This window comes from Pleurodeles waltl, chromosome 2_2 (assembly GCF_031143425.1).
Source record: "Pleurodeles waltl isolate 20211129_DDA chromosome 2_2, aPleWal1.hap1.20221129, whole genome shotgun sequence".
NCBI lineage: Eukaryota > Metazoa > Chordata > Amphibia > Caudata > Salamandridae > Pleurodeles > Pleurodeles waltl.
The window spans coordinates 717500818-717520049 of NC_090439.1; the positions used below are offsets into that span (position 1 = coordinate 717500818).

Sequence of the window (19232 nt, forward strand, 5' to 3'; positions counted from 1 at the left end):
AATCTTCTGTTAAAGCAGCAGGGGTGGGTTCTGCACCTGAACCTGTCCATTTTCCACCTTCTTGCGTGGAGATTGAGCAGGGACAGTTGACAGCTTTTGCCGTTCCTCCTGAAGGCTGCAAAGTAATCTTGGCAGCAAGGCGTCCCTTCACCAAAATGGTATATGCCTGTCGTTGAAAGAAATTTGTGGCATGCTTCATAGACAAGTCTGTTTTCCCCCTTTCTGCAACTCTCTATGAGGTCCTATTATTTAACCTTTCCCTTGCCCAGAAGGGCTCTGCTATGGGAACTTTTGAAGGTTATTTGTCTGCTACTTCTGCCTTCCTGCAGTTGTCTAATCAACTTTCTTTAAGTCCACTAGTGTACATAGGTTCCTCAAAGGTGTTACACATCTCTTTCCTCCATCCCCATTCATTATGCCTGCATGGGATCTGAATTTGGTTTCGACATTTCTGATGTGCACTCCTTTCTAGCCTCTCCACAGTTGTCCTCTCAGGCTTTTCACTTTGAAAACAGACTTCCTTGTTGCCATTACATCTGCCCGCTGGGTGAGTAAGCTGTGGGTATTGTCATCTAAGCGCCCAGCCTTTCCATCTATCCTGCCAATGTGGTTCTTCGCACTAGGGCCTCCTTTCTACCAAAAGTGGTTACGTCCTTTTATGTTGGCCAGCCCACCACCTTGCCTACTTTATACACACACCCACATCCTTCTAAGGAAGAGGAGAGACTCCAACTCCTGTATCCAAAAAGAGCATTGGCATTCTTCCTTGATCGCGCAAAGGATTTCTGTGCGGATAATAAACTCTTTGTAGGTTCTGTGCATGCAAGGAGAGGTCAGGCAGTGCAGAAGTAGACCATCTCCAGATGAGGTGTTCTCCGTGTTAAGATTTGCTACGCACTGGCCAAGAAGCAACCCTCTTAGGATTTGTGTGCTCATCAGTGAAAAATCTAGGTTTGCAAAGAGATGCGTTGTTGGCTTTTAACAATACCGTACCCCTACTCCATCCTCCCACCCTTACCCAACTGGACTTCTGTTGGGTTACATGGCAGTGTTTGGAAGTTATGGGAGGAGCCCAGGATGGAGAAGAGTGGAGGTCAAGCTGTTTTTCAGAACTAACCTAGGGTGTCTGTCCCCATGAATGATTTGGCGGAATGTGGGGGGGTGAGGGTAGTGTAGGGCTCACATCGAGAGGGGTCTGGGTCACCTGGTGTCTGGTCTGCAATGGTCTGAGTTCCAAACGGTTTCTGAAGGACATTCCATAACAGAGCAATGGGTCTCTTCCGAAGCCCACAGTACTCCTCCCTGCACAGTGCGATGCTCTCTGCTTATCCCCAGCATATAACCTCCTTCTGCTAGCCCTCCCCCAACGGAGCAAGGGGTTATTTCCAGCTCGATATTTGTCTCCTTATTATTTGGAGGGCTAGGTCTATAAAACTAGATAGATTTTTTGAGTATTTAGGGTGTGGCATTAGACCCACTTCAGAGCATCGATATAGACCCAGTATATATTGCTCTAATGTTTTCCAGTGGGGGACTCTCGCCAGGTCCAGGGGCATTTCGGTCCAATAGTCATTCAAGGAGGGGCATGACCATTGCATTTAAAGGAGATCCGCTGGGCTGAAATGGCATCAGGGACACGTGGGGAACTGTTAGGCTTTCATGAAAATCTGACTTCACCTTATGATTGTATTCCTAAATGCAAACAGTCTTTCAGAGTGGCTCTGCATGCAAGGCTAGTACCCGGGAAAAAAAACAGAAAATAGGCTTCTGTGTGTTGCTTAGTTCAACAAAGATCTTAAATTGAACTAATTTTTGATTACGATCTTGTCTTTCATCTTAGAGCCTGCCCAGATTTTGCAATGCTGTAGCATAATTTGAGAGACCTGGAAGAGATCAAATCGAGTTGACCATAGCATTTGAAGGAGATCCCCTGGATTGATATGGCATTAGGGACACTCCAGGTGTACTGTGGGAAATATATTATTCTGTTGCGTAAAATAAGCTTTGTGAAGTAGAGAGAATTGAATAAATTTGAAGTGGATATTTAGGGATATTTTTGGATATTCAAGTAAAAAACTCTATTCTTTGTCATGCAGTGCATAACCCAGATCCTCTTCCCACCTTTTCCTAAGGGGAGTCAATGAGACATGTAAATTTATCTGCAGGCCCTTATGTAACCATTTCACCAAGTGTCTACCGGTTTCCATTTTTTGTACAGCCTGGATGAAAGAGTGTGTCTCGGGTTCCAGCCCCATTGGTGCCCAATGTTTGCGGACTTAACAAGAGGCATTTGCATGTATTAGAAATAGGGAACCTGTCAGCCAATGGGTCCGAGTACATTCCTGGTGGGACATTAGAGCACCTTCTGTAAACAGATCCCCCAATGTGGGTATGCCTGCAGCCCAGAGTTGTAGGCTAAAATATGTAAACAGTCTTAACTGTGACGGAATTCCTCTCACAGGTACGTTTGGTGCATAATGTGTGGGTATTGTGTATTTTAGTGCCTGCCTCCAATATATGAGTACGTTATTTAAGAATAATGGTGGTCCGGAAGGGCATGACACCCCCAGTTGTAGCAAGGTGTGTAATGTACCAAATTGCTAATTTTGTGGGGTATAGTTTGCTTCTTTCAGATGGAAGCCAGATAACAAATATGGCAGCCATTGTAATTGACTTACATAACAATAGGCTTTAAAGTCCGGGGCGCCTATTCCACCCTCAACTGGAGGGATATGTACTTTAATCAGGCTAGCCCTGCGTCTGCAGGTGCCCCAGATCAGGTCCATTAGTTGGGAATTGAGGTATCGAAAATAAGCAGCGGGAACAAGCCTAGCAAATCAATTGTTGCCTATATAAAGTTATTTTACCTTACAGTAAGTAGACCGTTCACTAAAAGGGTGACTGCTTGCTCTGCTGGTACCAAAAGTTTCACAGCAGCACTTCTTGCAAACATGCTCTTACAAGACATCTGTCAAGTGATAATATAGTAATCTCTCCAAAACATTACTGTAAAGACATCATTGGGTGGTGTCAAGACATAAATGGAACAAGTGATGGTCAAGAACCTTTTTAAAATACAATTTTGCTCTAATCCAGTGACCCAAGTATATACTGTTTAATACTCTGTTTTATAATACTAAGTACTTAAGAAGATTTTGTTTTTTTACCTGCAAGTCTGGTTTTTCAGAGTTCAGATCTTTCATAGATTCACAAGTATTCAATCTGCTCAACATCCCTGGTGTGACAAAGTCAATTAGAGCATCACATATATTTGAAAGAATTTGAATAAGTAGGGTAGAGGCAAAGCGTAGTGTTACACATAGTTGTAATCTTGCAGACATACAGATGGCTTTCCACATCATTGTCCACAGTGAAGCTTTGTATCTTCTGTTGTTATTGGCACCTTTCCACCTCTCCCACAGTACACAAATGGCTTGTAGAACTAATGATGATAAACTGGAGGTGTTTCAGAGGGGATAGAGGACCACTGCATCTTGACAGGCATCCATTATGGTTTTTGGAGGGGTATTGGCACTGTTGAACAGTACCTTAACCTGTTTTTTATTGTCCTCGAAATACATAATAGCTAAAAAGAGCACCATTTACCTAGTTACCATGGATCTTACGGGCATTTCGTTGTGTCTCCCACAGTAAGCTTCGATATTTGATGAAGGAGATTGAGGCGGAGGAAAATATATTAAGTATAATCAGCGATATATTCTCAGGGATCACTGCTAGAGTAAGATACTGAATAGCCTGGGCGTGCACTGAGAATTTTTTTATAGCTGGGGGGATGAGGGAGAGGTGTTTCCCTTCACCCTTTCTCTTCACCTTTTATATTAATAACTTGAAGAAGATGTTGATAGAGGGTTGCAGGGACACGTCCCAGATTGGCCATGATCCCACTTCAGCACTCCCCTCCGCAGGTGACTCAGTCCTCATGGCCAGGACACCTGAAGCCCTTCAGCTCCTGCTGGATGACTTTGCCTCCTATATGGGGGACCTGGACCCTGCTAAGGAAAAGTCTAAGCATTCAAGCTGTCGAGCTTAAATAAACACATGTTTAGGCATCATCTTTAAATCAGCTGGCACCAACAGGTAAACATGAGAAGTGACCAAATTGCTAAGGCATCCCCTGCACTGTTTTCCTTTTCATCAAAACTTGGCTAAAACTCATCAAAGAAATTTGCATGCAATACCGTACAAAGTGCATATCATTTGCTGCTTAAGCGGCTGGTTTATGAAGGTCATGCATATGTGACAAAATTATTTCTGAGATCTTCTGTCTGAAAAGGCTTTTAGCAGTCCCCACTAGTTGTTTTTCCTTTTTATGACACAGTGAATTAGGTCTGCTACATATATAAGATCTTATTAGTGTGCACCCCTTACTCTTGTGGCATAGCTCATGGACTAAACCAGAGGCATACCTTAATAGAATAGTTGTGGGGGGCTGCTTCTCATCAGACTGGGCGATAGCTATCCCATGATTTGAAACATAAAGACCTTTGTTACAGGATTGATAAACCTCATTTTTTTGAGAATCCAGAATTCCTGTCAGATGTAGTAAGACGGAGGTCAAACATATGTGCCTCCAGCATTTTTCAAAGTAGAGACTGTGATATATTGATCATAAAATGATTTTCAACACAACTTGAAAACAATCACAAACAGCCAGCAGAGATATAATTTAACTTATTTTAGACTTTATATGGTATACTGCATTGCCACCTTCCTGTATAGTAGTGATTGGTCTAAAGCCCTATTTCAATGTCCCTGCGTGAATTTCACAGCTCATGGCATGTTGCACTTTAAGCTGTACTGTAGCTCTTAAACTGTGCCTAAAATTATTTTTCTTAAACTCCTTTGAAAAGAGCGCAATTGTAGACACCATAAAACGGCATTGATGATTTTTTTTTATTTGGAACAGTTGTATTTGTCCGAATCAGAAAATCCTAGTGGGATTTATGAATTTAACATATTTAACTAGTATATGATGGGACTCTGTTTTAGATTTCTGTTTAATTTTTTTGTATTTGCGTGTTTTTTCATTTTTATTTTTAACGTGCTTTTATGGCTTTGTGAAATTATGCAGACTAGAGTTTAAATTAAACTGTTTTCCTTTTCCCTTGCAAAAATACTCAATAAAAGAATGTGGCAAAAAAAGCATTTGTAGTCCGATGTGGACCATTTGATGTAGGTATATTTAGAAAGAATATCAGCAATTCCAAAGCACAATTACAGGTAAGTAGCTTTTATTTTAATGATTTAGGAGCTCAATCCTTGTTCAAGATTATATAATATAAATATTCTGATTTAATTTTCAAGCTATTTTGTGTTATATTCAACATTTAAATGTTCCTTGAATAAAGCATTTTACTAGCATATACAAAATATATTACATTGTTCCCGTATTAATTTTCTCCATGGTACAAATATGATTATGATATATGAAGTATTTTGCACTTTATAGATAACCCTGGAATGATGGGTGCGCAACCTGCCCCTTCTGACCAAGTTCCAGTGAGACATGTCTCACAAGCTCACTCATCAGACAACACCGTGTAAGTATATCAATACATTTGATTGCTTTTACTCGGTACTTAATGCTAGATGGATTCCATAAGGGTTTACATTTCTTATGTTAGAGTACTGATGATATAGAGTCTTGGACAGAGTTGAGAGTAAAGTGAAACTTTTACGGAAAAAGCTACCCACGCTTGCTGGAATATCTACCAGTTTTAAATATGGCTTGAAAAAAACTTTGTGTCAGAAGTAGTGATGCCTAGCCCTTTGATTCTTATTTTGCAGAGCCAGTGGAAGGTAGTTTAGTTGTACTCATTCATGTAATTTTATGTTTGCCAGTCTGCTATGTTTCTTCTTAAAATATGTTTATGCTGATATTGACTGGGCGTATTCAAATCTACACAAGTGGGGTCGTGACACAGGGAAGGTTGCTGGCATGGAGGGAGGGTGCAGGGGATGTTAAGAACAAACATGCGAGGAGATGAGGATGGAAGGAAAGAAAGAGGGGGTCCTTTTTGGGGCTGGATCTTCCTCATTAATTAAAAAAAAAAAAAACAGGAAAACCAATAGGTGTGGATCTGATGGCAGAGATGGCCCGAACTTGGCCATATCTTTGTAGTGCCAAAAACGTTCCACTTCTTGCTATTCATCTTGACCTTTCTTTAAGAAAAATTGAATGCCTTTGAAATGTCCGAATACCCATCCTCAGACCTATGCCTTTACACAACTTTCTCCTTAAATATGTCACAGCAGTTTATTTCAGGTGGAGGCTAACTAATTTCTGATTTTGAAGGTGTGGGTAGTTACAACTGAGTTTTATGGTGATTTAACATTTCTAATTTTCTGTAACTTTCTAGAATATATTTGTAACATAACATTTGCTTGTTAGCATATTTGGAGACTTTTCTATAAGCACCTTGGGTGTCTATAGAAAATGTATGGAATCGGTGCAAACATGGTTTTGACATTTGTCTGATTTAGCAGTACATTGCTGCAATACCAACATTGCCTAGGAACGCTAGGGATATACGTGTGTTCTAGTTGTCCTATCTTGGTGACCCTGTATTGTATTGCAGCATTTATATAGTTTTACTACCTATCTAAGGGGCGTGGAAGTGCTTGCCCACATAGTTATGCGCACAACACCATGGTAGGGTATGTGTTGGAAGGAAGTTGACTCTGTTTTGTTATTATATGGAAGGTGTTTCCATGTTGTGCGAAGCAGTGTGGGTGGATGATAAAATGTGAGAGCGCCAAATGTGCAGCTTTATTATTTTCAGTATGCTGGTAGCTTTAAACAGTCCTGTGTCCTTTAAATGGCAGAATTACCATAGTAAACTGTTGGATAGATTACAAAGTCTGATGAATCACATGTCCGATCTTGACTGATGCTCTTTCTGGTTCTTTTTTCTCTCCTGTTGACATTAATCTGTCCCTTCTGGCTACACCTTGCGTGCCTTACTGAGCTTGTGCTTGTTATATCAAATGCCAAACGTTAACTCATCCCAACACCCACCTTATGCCTCTATTAGATCACTACAGATTTCAGTTTCCTTCAACTATCTCCCATTTTCTTAACTATGGTGGCTCTCTTGAAGTGCTGGTCAGTCTTGCCTGTTGCCACAATGTCATTTAGGTTATCTCGGTGAAGCCAGCTGACAGCCCAGTCAAACGTTGCTGGGCTCTGGGCTGGTCCTGCCTAGCTCATCCACTAATTTCTAATTAGTAATTTTATTTGTTTTACCTTGCATTCCCACCTGCTTCCTCCTTTAACAACGTTATTTTCTAGGTGTATAGCAAAATAGAGTGAAGGTTTAAAAAGTAAGCCTTGGGGCAAGGTGGAAAGGGGAAAAATTGCATAGGAAGAATATATATATGTACACACACATACATACCGTAGGCTGCCTTACAATGTCAGTGCTGTAGGCTCAACACATTCAAAATATATTGCTGTAATCGGGCAGGAGATTTGATATTTTATACCAAGTTTACTTTTGATATTGATCAGGCTCTTTAGTGTTGTTTGACTAATGGATGAGCAGGGTCTCAGAGAAGTCTGACTTTCTCACCAGGTTAGACTGATATCACAATTGTAGGTTGCTCATTTCTCTAAAGACAGAACGTCAGAAGGGCCCCATATTGAGCTGTATTTCATTAACATATTGTAAATGAATGCACGGACTCTCTCCATTGCACATTGATTTGAAAGCTAAGACTACCACAGTTGTAGAGAAGGAGTTTCAAGGATCTTCCATATCTGTGTCAGCTCAGTAATAAACAGCTTTCTAAATGTATTGGTATACCCCCCCTCTGTGCTGTGGTTTCTTATTCATTATGTTCTTCTAGGACAAGTCCCTACTTCTTGAGGCAGCTTAAACGACAGTCTTTCTTTCCAGGATGTTCTACTTTGAAAAACGTATCAGTATGTCAGTCAGTCAGTCAACAGTACTGTAAGGAAATGCCTCCTCGACATGGTTACCCCCTGACTTTTTGCCTTTGCTAATGCTAAGTTTTGATTGAAAGTGTGCTGGGACCCTGCTAACCAGGCCCCAGCACCAGTGTTTTTTTCCCTAAACTGTACCTTTGCTTCCACAATCGGCACAACCCCGGCACTTAGATAAGTCCTTTGTAACTGATACCAAGGGCTCTGATGCCAGGGAAGGTCTCTAAGGGCTGCAGCATGTCTTATGCCACCCTGGGGACACCTCACTCAGCACATGCACACTGCCTCACAGCTTGTGTGTGCTGGTGGGGAGAAAATGACTAAGTCGACATGGCACTCCCCTCAGAATGCCATGCCAACCTCACACTGTCTGTGGCATAGGTAAGTAACCCCTCTAGCAGGCCTTACAGCCGTAAGGCAGGATGCACTATACCACAGGTGAGGGCATATGCGCATGAGCACTATACCCCTACAGTGTCTAAGCAAAACCTTAGACATTGTAAGTGCAGGGTAGCCATAAGAGTATATGGTCTGGGAGTTTGTCAAACAGTTCCACAATGGCTACACTAAAATCTGGGAAGTTTGGTATCAAACTTCTCAGCACAATAAATGCACACTGATGCCAGTGTGGAATTTATTGGCTACTGCCCTCCCAGGCCTAAACACACCCCTAAATTCTAGTATTTAGAGGCACCCCAGAACCCAGGAAATCAGATTCCTGCAACCTGAACTAAAGAAGAAGGACTGCTGACCTACAAGCCTGCAGAGACGACGGACGACGACAACTGCTTTGGCCCCAGCCCTACCAGCCTGTCTCCTGAGTCGAAAACCTGCAACCAGTGACGCATCCAACAGGGACCAGCAACCTCTGAAGCCTCTAATTACTGCCCTGACCCCCAGGACCAAGAAACTCCAGTGGGCAGCGGCTCTGCTCAACAACCTGCAACAAACTTGCAACTTTTCTACAACTTTAAAGACCTCACTCTTCCTGCCGGAAGCGTAAGACTTCACACCCTGCACCCGACGCCCTCAGCTCGAGATCCAGAGAACCAACACCACAAGGAGGACTCCCTGGCGACTGCGACTCCCTGAGTAGCCCGAGACGACCCCCCTGGACCCACATAGCGACGCTTGCAGAGAGAATCCAGATGCTCCCCCTGACCACGACTGCCTGTAACAAGGGACCCGACGCCTGGACCAAGCACTGCACCCGCAGCCCCCAGGACCTGAAGGAACCGAACCTCAGTGCAGGAGTGACCCCCATGCGACCCTCTGCCTAGCCCAGGTGGTGGCTGGCCCAAGAAGCCCCCCCTGTGCCTGCCTGCACCGCTAGAGTGACCCCCAGGTCCCTCCTTTGAAACCAATACAAACCCCGACGCCTGCTTTGCACACTGCACCCGGCCGCCCCTGTGCCACTGAGGGTGTGTTTTGTGTGCCTACCTGTGTCCCCCCCAGTGCTCTACAAAACCCCCCTGGTCTGCCCCCGAGGACGCTGGTACTTACCTTCTGGCAGACTGGAACCAGAGCATCCCTTTTCTCCATAGGCGCCTATGTGTTTTGGGCTCCTCTTTGACCTCTGCACCTGAGCGGCCCTGAGCTGCTGGTGTGGTAACTTTAGGGTTGCCTTGAACCCCCAACGGTGGGCTGCCTATGCCCAGGAACTGAGACTTGTGAGTGTCTTACTTACCTCACAATCTAACCATTACTTACCTCCCCGAGGAACTTATTGCCATTTTAACAAAAACTGTATATGCTATTTCTCTAATTTAAAGTTCCTAACTTACCTGTGTGGAGTACCTTGCATGGGATGTATTTACTTCAAATCTGGAGCTTGTGGTTATTAAAATAAATTAAGAAAATATATTTTTCTATATAAAATCCTACTGGCCTGGAGTTAGTCTTTGAGTGTGTGTTCCTCATTTATTGCCTGTGTGTGTACAACAAATGCTTAACACTACCCTCTGATAAGCCTACTGCTCGACCACTCTACCACAAACTAGAGCATTAGAATTATCTAATTTTGCCACTATCTTACCTCTAAGGGGAACCCTTGGACTCTGTGCACACTATCTCATACTTTTAGATAGTATATACAGAGTCAACTTACTACAAGTACTTTTATTTGATTAAAAATATAATCATGAGTAAAACATACATACACATACATAAGCTAAAAAGCTTAAAAGACCATAGCATACTAAAACTAAAAAGTTAAAAAGGTGATGACTTGAGACATTTCATGACATACTTTAGAAAAGACCTAGCTGTGAAACAGACATCTTCCCCATTTAATAGATGTAAAAAAAACACAAAGCTGGTTTACGCTGTATAAATCATATCTTTTCAGCAAAGGAACCTTTTGAGTAAAGACAACATTTATTAAAACAAAATACAAACGTGCAAGAGTGATTGGATAGCGATCCCTTCACAGGGACAACACATATTTCAGCATAATCATATTGGCCCACTGCGAAGCAGATTCAGAAATGAATGGCCCTGGTCCAGAAGCAGGTAATGGGTGATCCATCCCAGCGGCGGGCCATTTTTAATAAATCAGGATCAGTTCCCTGGCATGTCTCAGTAATAACATAAGACTTGACAGAAGATTTTAACAGTTCTTAGTCTTTTATTTCCATGCGTCTTTTGTTAAATAACAGTCTCTTTACATTCTTTCTGTCTGGCTTACGTATGGTGCTGTGTTCATGAATAGATTGGGTCTCCTCTAGATCAATAGCGTTTCCTCAATATAAGACAACTAGGGGATTTTAAGGCCCTTTTTAAGGTTAAGACAACCCATGATTACAGATTGATTGAAAGTCACAAGGGGCTTGGACCAAACAGAGAGATAGATTAATAATGGAGCTAGTTTAATGGAATCTTCCATGTACGTAAGTCCAAGTCCCTCACTGCAAATAAAAGTGGAGAAAGAGAGAGGGAGACTCAGTAGATGGCTAAAAGAGCATTTCCCTTCGAGCTAAATAGATCACGCAATTGAGTACCCTCAAACTCAAGATCCATACAGAGCAACTGGTGCATATTGAGTTTTTTTATAAAGTTTTTGGGGTGGAGGGGCGATGCAGGGGTTTACTGCCTATGGGAGAAGACAGAGAAAACAAGGCGCCCACCGACTATTTTAGCTTCTGACTCAGGACAGAGAAGTAATGACTCCAAGAATTTGAGCCGTTGGAAATAATCCACAATTATGAAAACTGAGGAAACTTTTGACAGTGTGTTACCATTAATTGATATTGCCCTTATTATTTTGGATTTGGTAAAGTTTGACTCCAGATCAAATTCTGTCATAAAATTTACACAGGCTCTCACCAAGAGCTTTAGGATTTTTTAATTACTGACCAATAAGAGTGTCATCCTCATATAATTAAGCCGGTACAGGTACAGATTTAATTTTGCGCTCATTCAACCCCTGATTCCCTGAATACTTATGCTAATCATTAATATAGAGAAGCAACAAAGTAGGTGCTAAGGCACAGCATTGACTCACTCTGCGCTCTAGTTTGAAGGATGCAGAGACCTTACCATTCAGGCTGAAGCACTCCCTGGGTGCAAGAACTGAGTTTAGACCAGCAAGGAAGCCAACCAATAGTCATCAAGACCCTACCTTAGAAGGATTTGCAAGAGATTCATCCTCTTAGCATGGTTGAATGTGCAGGATAAGTCAATGAAGGCCAGATTCACATGGAAGCACTCAGCAGTAGTGTATTTGCCTACAATCAAATTGAAGTTCAACCATTGCTCTAGTGTATCTAGTCCTTCACGCAATCCATATTGGCAAGGGTTGACAACTATGTGTTCAACGGCTCATTCACTTATCTTATTGTATATGATGCTTCCCAGCCTGTAACAACTAGGCTGCTGTCAGTCCCTGTTTTTTAAAAATGGGTACACTAATGCTTATAACCAGACCTGTAGCATACAGTGAGCAGGTATTTTGTTGAAAACATTTGTAAGTAATGGTGCCCAAATGCCAGTGTTGTTCTACAAGATATTAACAGGCACCCCATTGGGCCTAGGCGCCTTGCCAAAGGGACTCCTATCTTGACAGGTTGCTATAATGAACAAATGAGATTTGATCCATAGTTCACATATCAAAACGAGCACTGAGTCGTGAGCACCCCATTGTTCAGCAATATTATGCATTCTTTTGCTGGATACATTATAATCTCTGTCTCTAATAGCTCTGACAGTGCTCAAATGATTGATTCTTGGTCTTGCAAGCAGGGCATTATGTTGTCCCATTTGTGCTTGCGTAAGGCATATTTCTGTTCCTTAATAGCTGCCTCGTAGCGTGCTAGAATATACACACTATAATTGTTGCAGTATCTTTTAGGCTAGTATTAAAAACTTTCCATGATTGCCTGCTGACCACAGAGCATAGTGTCAAACTACTGAATGGGGACAATTATGAGCCGGCTTGACAAGGATAGTTTAATTTTAGAACAGATAACTACAAATGACCTAGTCAGGGGATCCTCATTGATTTGTTCAGACTGACATGAACTAAATAGTGTAAAATGATCGCGAATAAGTGTTTTTTGTTGTTGTTTTTTTTAAATATCATAGGTTGGCCGTGTTCCATATTAGCCTAAGCCCATCAAAGTCATGCTGAAAGAGAAATTATCCTTTGAAATATGCCACAAGATGGATAAAACAGGGAGGATCATGGCTTCAAGAGGATTATGGTCGCTATTAGGTCTGGCAGTAGTCTTGTACTATACTAGCTGGGTTAGAAAATGCCGTAAAAAAGGATGTATTCAATTACCGAATAACAGCCAATTCCCGAATAGGTAGGGACAGTACAACTACTTCTAAGGTCGTGACTGTTCACCCAGTCCCTCTCACTCACAACATTCTGGAGTTCTAATTCTCTTTTATGACAGTTATCCACCATCAAACCATCATCACAATGTTGCCCGACTATTGAAAAATAGAGATCCTAACCTGCAGCTTTGCTTTAAATTCCTTCCAAATAATTAAATGCGCCATACTAGAATATCAGCATGTAATTAATCTGGATTTATGTTAGTATTCAGTCTTCAGAGATCGTCCAAGCCGTATAAGCAGCTTGAATACGACATAAAACTTAATGTAATGTGTGTGTAAAGCACACATTCACCCTCAGGTCTGTTGGCGCTGAAATAACCAATGCGTATTGTTGCTTACCTCATTGGTACACATTTTATTGACCTCGGAACAATGAAAGACTGAATGGTCAAGCTGAAATTTTAGTATGAACCTGTGAGTATGAGCTCAAACACAGGTTTGTGAAATTTGATTTGACTGAAAATGTCTCAGCCACACCTCTAAAGACATTGTCTCTTTTAGTTTTTGTTTTTTTGTTTTTTTTAACCAGATCTGAAATACAAGAGACAGATGCCAGTGACTGACCCTCATCTTACTTATATGGTGTCTGTGAAACAAACATGATTTTACTTGATGGATGAGAGTCGTGGCCTGACATTGATGAAGTAGCTTGAACTCAACGGCACTCCTGGCTGATCTCAGCCACCTTCCCTAATGCTATTCCCCCTTTCGCGAATGGAGCCCCCCAGCTGTCCACAACGAGCCCTCTCTTACCCCTTGTCAGCATGAAGAAGGGAACTCACTCACAGACTGTGAGATAATCCACACACAAGACGAACTCGGCCGGGGCCCTGAAATTCGAGATGGCGACACCCTATGGCTCTCATCCTTGAGCTCCATCCAGGGGACAAGAGCAAGGCGCAACCCCTAAAGGGGAGGCCAGGGTGAGGGTGTGCCTGCTACACATCAACACTGCCCGAATGGGCCAACAGTGAGGCTACTGCAGGTGTCTGCCTGCATGAGGGATGGGGCAGAGTACGCAGCACTACCGACTCAGAGCTGCTCATTACTGGTCGGGTGACCTGTCGGACCCCCGTCTGACTGGGTGGTGAAGCAGCGGCCCGCCTGACACTTGCGGGGCACCGAGTGAGCAACAGAGACAGAAAGGGGAGTGTGGGGACTGGTTTGAAGAGAGGGGAGGTGGGGAGAACCTCAATAGTTACACCGCAATCGTAGCACTTAGTGGCCAGGGGATGCTTACAGAGTTGACAGAGTTGCTTTCTGTCTACTGTGTCCTACACCTGCTCCCCATCTGAAGAACCCCACACTCCGCTATCAGAAGAGGCCAACTGCTTGAATGGCTTTCAGTGCCCTAGTTGTGTTGCGTCACCCTTGGGGCCACTGACCCAGGACGGGCATATCATCCACCAAAAGGGTGCACGGCACCAAATCCCATGCCGAACTGGCCTACCTGGATCCAATAGCAGGACGAGATGACAGGCCCTGCTGCGCTCTAGCCATCAAAGCGCAGACACACCATCAGTACGACAGAGATTATCCACTCATCAAGGACATACGCCCGGGGCTGGTGATACAGCACTCCTTATCTGCCCTCCACGAGGCTGAGTCTCGCTTGCAAAGAACGTCTGCCCCTCTGGTTGGAATTCAGCGGGGGGAATCGGTCATCCCCCATCCTCTCAGCAACACTGAAGTGCCTTGTCACACGGCCTCAGCCCAACAGGTGGCCTACAACATAGAGTGCCTGCACTTAGCACAAGAACACTCTCCTAAGCACGCTGAGGAAGCACGGTACCAGACACTACCCACACCACAAGCCTGAAATCTACAGGGGAACTCACAGAGCACTTAATTACACAGCTCCAACAACCCAAGCCAAAGTGGCCTCCCTACACCTTATTAAACCATCCATCATGGGCAAATTGGTAAAAAGAAGAGAAACAACAGAGCAGGAGGCCCTGAATGGCTCACGCCCTCCACACACGCGAGGCAGAGCCACCATCTCCCACCAAGGCCTAGACCATGAAACCACGCTAGACACCATTCTACAATCTATTGCTGCCTCACGGGAAGCCTTGGAATTAAAAATAGACACAATAGCCACTGACTTGGGCATCCTCAGAGATGACCATCTGAGGCTTTCAGACAGAGTCTCCTCTAGGGAACGAGACCTCCACGACATAACTCCAGACAGCTGTCAAATGCAGGATCGCATTGCCACAATGGAGAATAAAGTGGAAACGCGGGAGGCACGGGAAGAAGATGCCGAAAACAGGGCAAGAAGGAGCAACATGCAGATAGCAGGACTACTGGAGAATTGAGGGAACGGCAGCAAACATGACTGTTTTTCTGGAACAGTGGATTCAGAATAATGTGTCCCCAGAGGAACTCACCCCATATTTCACCTTCAAACACGCCCATTGGGTGCCATCCCCACCCCACTTGCTGGGAGCGTCTCCTCGATCAGTAGTTGCCAAGCTACTATAGTTTAAGGACCACAATCACATCCTAGCTCAATCAAGACTAAGTGGGGAAATAAAAGTCGAGGACCACCGCATCATGATCTTCCCGGACTTTACTAGAGAAATTCAGGAACAAAGAGCCTCATACACCGAAGCAAAGAAGAAACTTTGAGCCCTTGGGATCGAATATGCCATGCTGTTCCCAGCTAAACTCAGCGTAACGCACAGCAATAAACCACTCTTCTTCATATCACTCCAGCAAGTCTGGGGCTGGATGGAGACAACTCGTGCAACCACAGCTGGATGTCTGAGAGACAAGCAGAAAATTACTAAGCACCTGGCAGACTAGGCACAGACCATTCACACACACAAGCACTAAAAGAATGTCAAAAGGCGGTAGAGGTGGCAGCAGCACTCAGCAGAGATAGCCCGAGCCCTTCTCAGAAAACAGACATCAGCTCGGATAGGGACTCTGATTCGGAATGTGCCTCAATATCCTCTTTAGACTCCGCAGAACCACCCCCTGCGGTAACTCCTGGAATGTCAGATGAAACCATCTAAGCAGGTTGACTTTCACAGGCGAAGAAAATCCTGGCAAGTATCAAAGGGCAGACGAGCGATGACCCATTCAACATGAAGAGGGGACATCTTGATCCTAATTTAGTATATTGTCACTAGGAATCCAGAATTTTCAACTCCGTGTGCTTAACAATAGATGCTGTCCTTCGATCCTCTGATATGCAGCCTTACCACTTTGACAGGGGGGTCTACCAAATTGCGCAATAGGGGGACAAGACTCGACTATCACTCAGATGGTGTTTGATATCACTAGGAGGTCCCTAGGTGGGAGCGTACCCCCCCCCAACCTCTCTCCACACTCTTTGAAAGTTGTGTACCACAAGTAGTAAGAATGTTATTGAATTGTATGCTGGTTTGGATGGGGAGGTTCCGATTACCTGCCCTGGGGAAAGGGAGTTGGGTTGTTAAGTTAGTAGTTGTTTTCTTTGTTTTTTTGGAACTGCACCCTATTCGCATCTGCTCACCTGACACAACGTGCACATAAATTGGCTGCCCCCTGGACTGGCGGGAGGGGACAATCACAATGCATTCAGTTCTGCTTGCTATGTAGTGACGAGCCTCTGTGGCATACTCCCTAGCATATAACTTTATAATTTGGAATGTCAGGGCATTAAATAGTATTTCAAAGCATTATAAGGTATATTCCTGCCTGAAAAGACAAGGTGTGCATTTTGCAATCATCCAAGAGACACACCTTACCGCCCTCGAGCAAAATGCCATTTAAAAAAGATGGGGTGGACAGATATACGCCACAACTTATTCGGCTTTCGCCTGGGGGGGTGCCAATCTGGGTCCACCCAAGGGTACCATTCCAAGCCAACAGGGAACTACTAGACCCAGAGGGCTGCTGTGTCCTGGTATCTGGACGACTGGAAGGGCAAGACTTTAAAATAGTGGGAATATACGCACCCAAACAGGACCAAGGGAGCTTTTTCACTAAGCAATCAGGGGTGATGGCCCCATTCCTAACCCAAGCTATACTACTAGGGGGACATTACAGCTGTGTTTCAAACACTGACCTTGATAGGTCTCGCATTCCCCTAGGTAACTCCCCAACTCATTGCAAGGCTAAACTATTTCAAGAATGGCAATGTAACTGGGGACTCTTAGACTCACGGAGACACTTGCATCTTCATATGAGAGATTACTCATTTTACTCAGGGTTACATGACCTCCATGTTAGGCTAGATACTTTCCTAACATCTCCTGAGGTCCACAGTATTGTCCGCACTGTGGAATACCTGTGTCGATCAGTGTCGGATCATAATACCCTATTACTATCCATGGCATGGCCTGGCAAATAGTGCACCCTCGCACCCCAGACTCACAACTGAAAGTGGAAGCCCTGGAGGACACCGCATTTCACCACTCCATTGGAGAAGCTGTCTGAACCTATTTTGCGGAAAATACAACTTCCACGAACACCCGAGCCAGGGAATGGTAGGCCTTCAGATCCAGTAATCAGAGGCAGATGCATTGCAGAAGTGGTTGGGGGTAGATGCATGCTGGAGGAGGACGTTGAGAACAAAGAGGCCATCGATCCTTCGAGCAAGAGAAACAGGGTAACTCAGATCTGGGACCACCTCTGTTAGAGGCAAATGAAGCTGTGGTGGCCTCCTTAGAGAAACTACGCTGTTTTGATCATAGGGCCTACATGACGCAGGCACATGTAGAAAGGGACAAAACGGGCACACTACTAGCATGGCTGGTGAAACCTACCCACAAGGCGCACTGGGATTAGAGGTTGAGGCAGCAAATGGAGAGTGATTATATCGCCAAGAAGACATAAACGCCAGATTTGCAGAATACTATACCTTCTTATATGCACCACCAGGAACACACCATATTCCTACTCAAGTGCAACACATGGAGGAACTGAACCTCCCACTATTGCAGGTGGAGGAGGAGGAGGAGGAGGGATCAGACTTGGGAGGACCCATCTCCCTGCAGGAGGTCCGAGCAGCCATAAAAGCAATAGCTAGGGGAAAGGTGCCTGGAGCAGATGGGCTCCTGGCAGAGTTTTACGCTACATATAGCGACAGTTTAGCCCCCAAGCAAATTGACCTCTATACATAGGTGCTGGAGGCAGGCAGTGTCCCCCCTACTACCAATGAGGCAATAGTCATGGACTTATTGAAGCCAGGACGCCCGGCCGTAGAAGTGCGATCATACTGTCCATTATCCATGATGAACATGAACTATGAAATACTGAATAGAATACTTACCACACGCATCCTCCCACACTTGCCTAAATTGATCCACCCAGATCAAACCGGCTTTATTCCATGCCGAAGCACAGCTATTAGCATCCGACGCCTCATTTCTCTCCTGCAAACACAGTTCTGGGAAACTGAGAAGGCAGTGATCATAGCAATTGACATTGAATAGGCCTTCGAAAGCCTAACATGGAACTACCTCTACCAGGCAATAGAGAAGATAGTACTGGGACAGAGTTTCAGTAAATGGACCAAACTGCTATATACTGTGCCCTCAGCCTGGGTCAGAACAGGCAGAACAATCTGAGTCCTATGCGGTGGGAAGAGGAACAAGACAGGGCTGCTCTCTCTCCCCCCTTCTCTTTGCAGTGGCAGTGGAGCCACTAGTGCAGGCAGCTAGAATAGGAGATCACTACAGGAGACTGGAAGTACATGGACACCTACATAAAATTGCACTATACACGGACGATATGGTCCTCTTCCACCGCAACACACACCAGAAGTTGCAGGGGGGTGCTTGCTCTACTAGAACGCTTTTGGGACATGTCAGGCCTGCGTATTAAGTGGCAGTATTCCCATATCCTTCTGCTGCGTCTAACCCACTCCCCCCAAAAACACCAAACAATCTTCAGGGCCTCTCTTGGAGAGCATCCGCTTTCAAATACCTGAGAGTGCAGATCTACCCTGAAACCCACGACCTGCTGCAAGGCAGCGTGGGCACAGCGATTAGAAAACTCAGAATGGATGTAGCCTTTTGGGGAACACTCGCACTCTCTGTAGCAGGCCACATTGCGGTCTCCAAAATATTAGCTTTGCCATGACTGCTCTACTTCTTTGTTACCTTACTGATATACCAGCTTCAATCCCTTTTTCAAGGCATAAACTCTATAATGGTAGGACACATTTGGGGAAAGGGGAGACACAGGATAGCTCTGAGCAAACTTTAGTGCCCAACTGGGGAGGGAGGATTGACCGCACGAGATATGGAACTTTATTACCAGCAAGTCCACTCCAGTGGTTTGCACAATGGCTTTATGCGCAATTACAACCTGCAGGGACATACCTTGAAACGCCCCACCATATCGCACATTACTCGGCATCCTAATAGGTCCTGGAGGATCGCACCCTAAAGTCAAACCGGGCTTGAGGGTGATAAGGTGCTGCTGGTTA

General features: G+C 44.4%; 1 protein-coding gene across 2 annotated transcripts in view; it reads left to right on the forward strand.

The window, feature by feature from the left end:
* Nucleotides 1–19232, forward strand: part of CSPP1 (centrosome and spindle pole associated protein 1) — a 976424-nt gene that overhangs the window by 364893 nt on the left and 592299 nt on the right. For both annotated transcript variants that reach the window (XM_069220290.1, XM_069220291.1), the window contains one exon: nucleotides 5471–5561. In XM_069220290.1, coding sequence (XP_069076391.1) covers nucleotides 5471–5561 — 91 coding nt within the window. The remainder of the gene's footprint in view (nucleotides 1–5470; nucleotides 5562–19232) is intronic.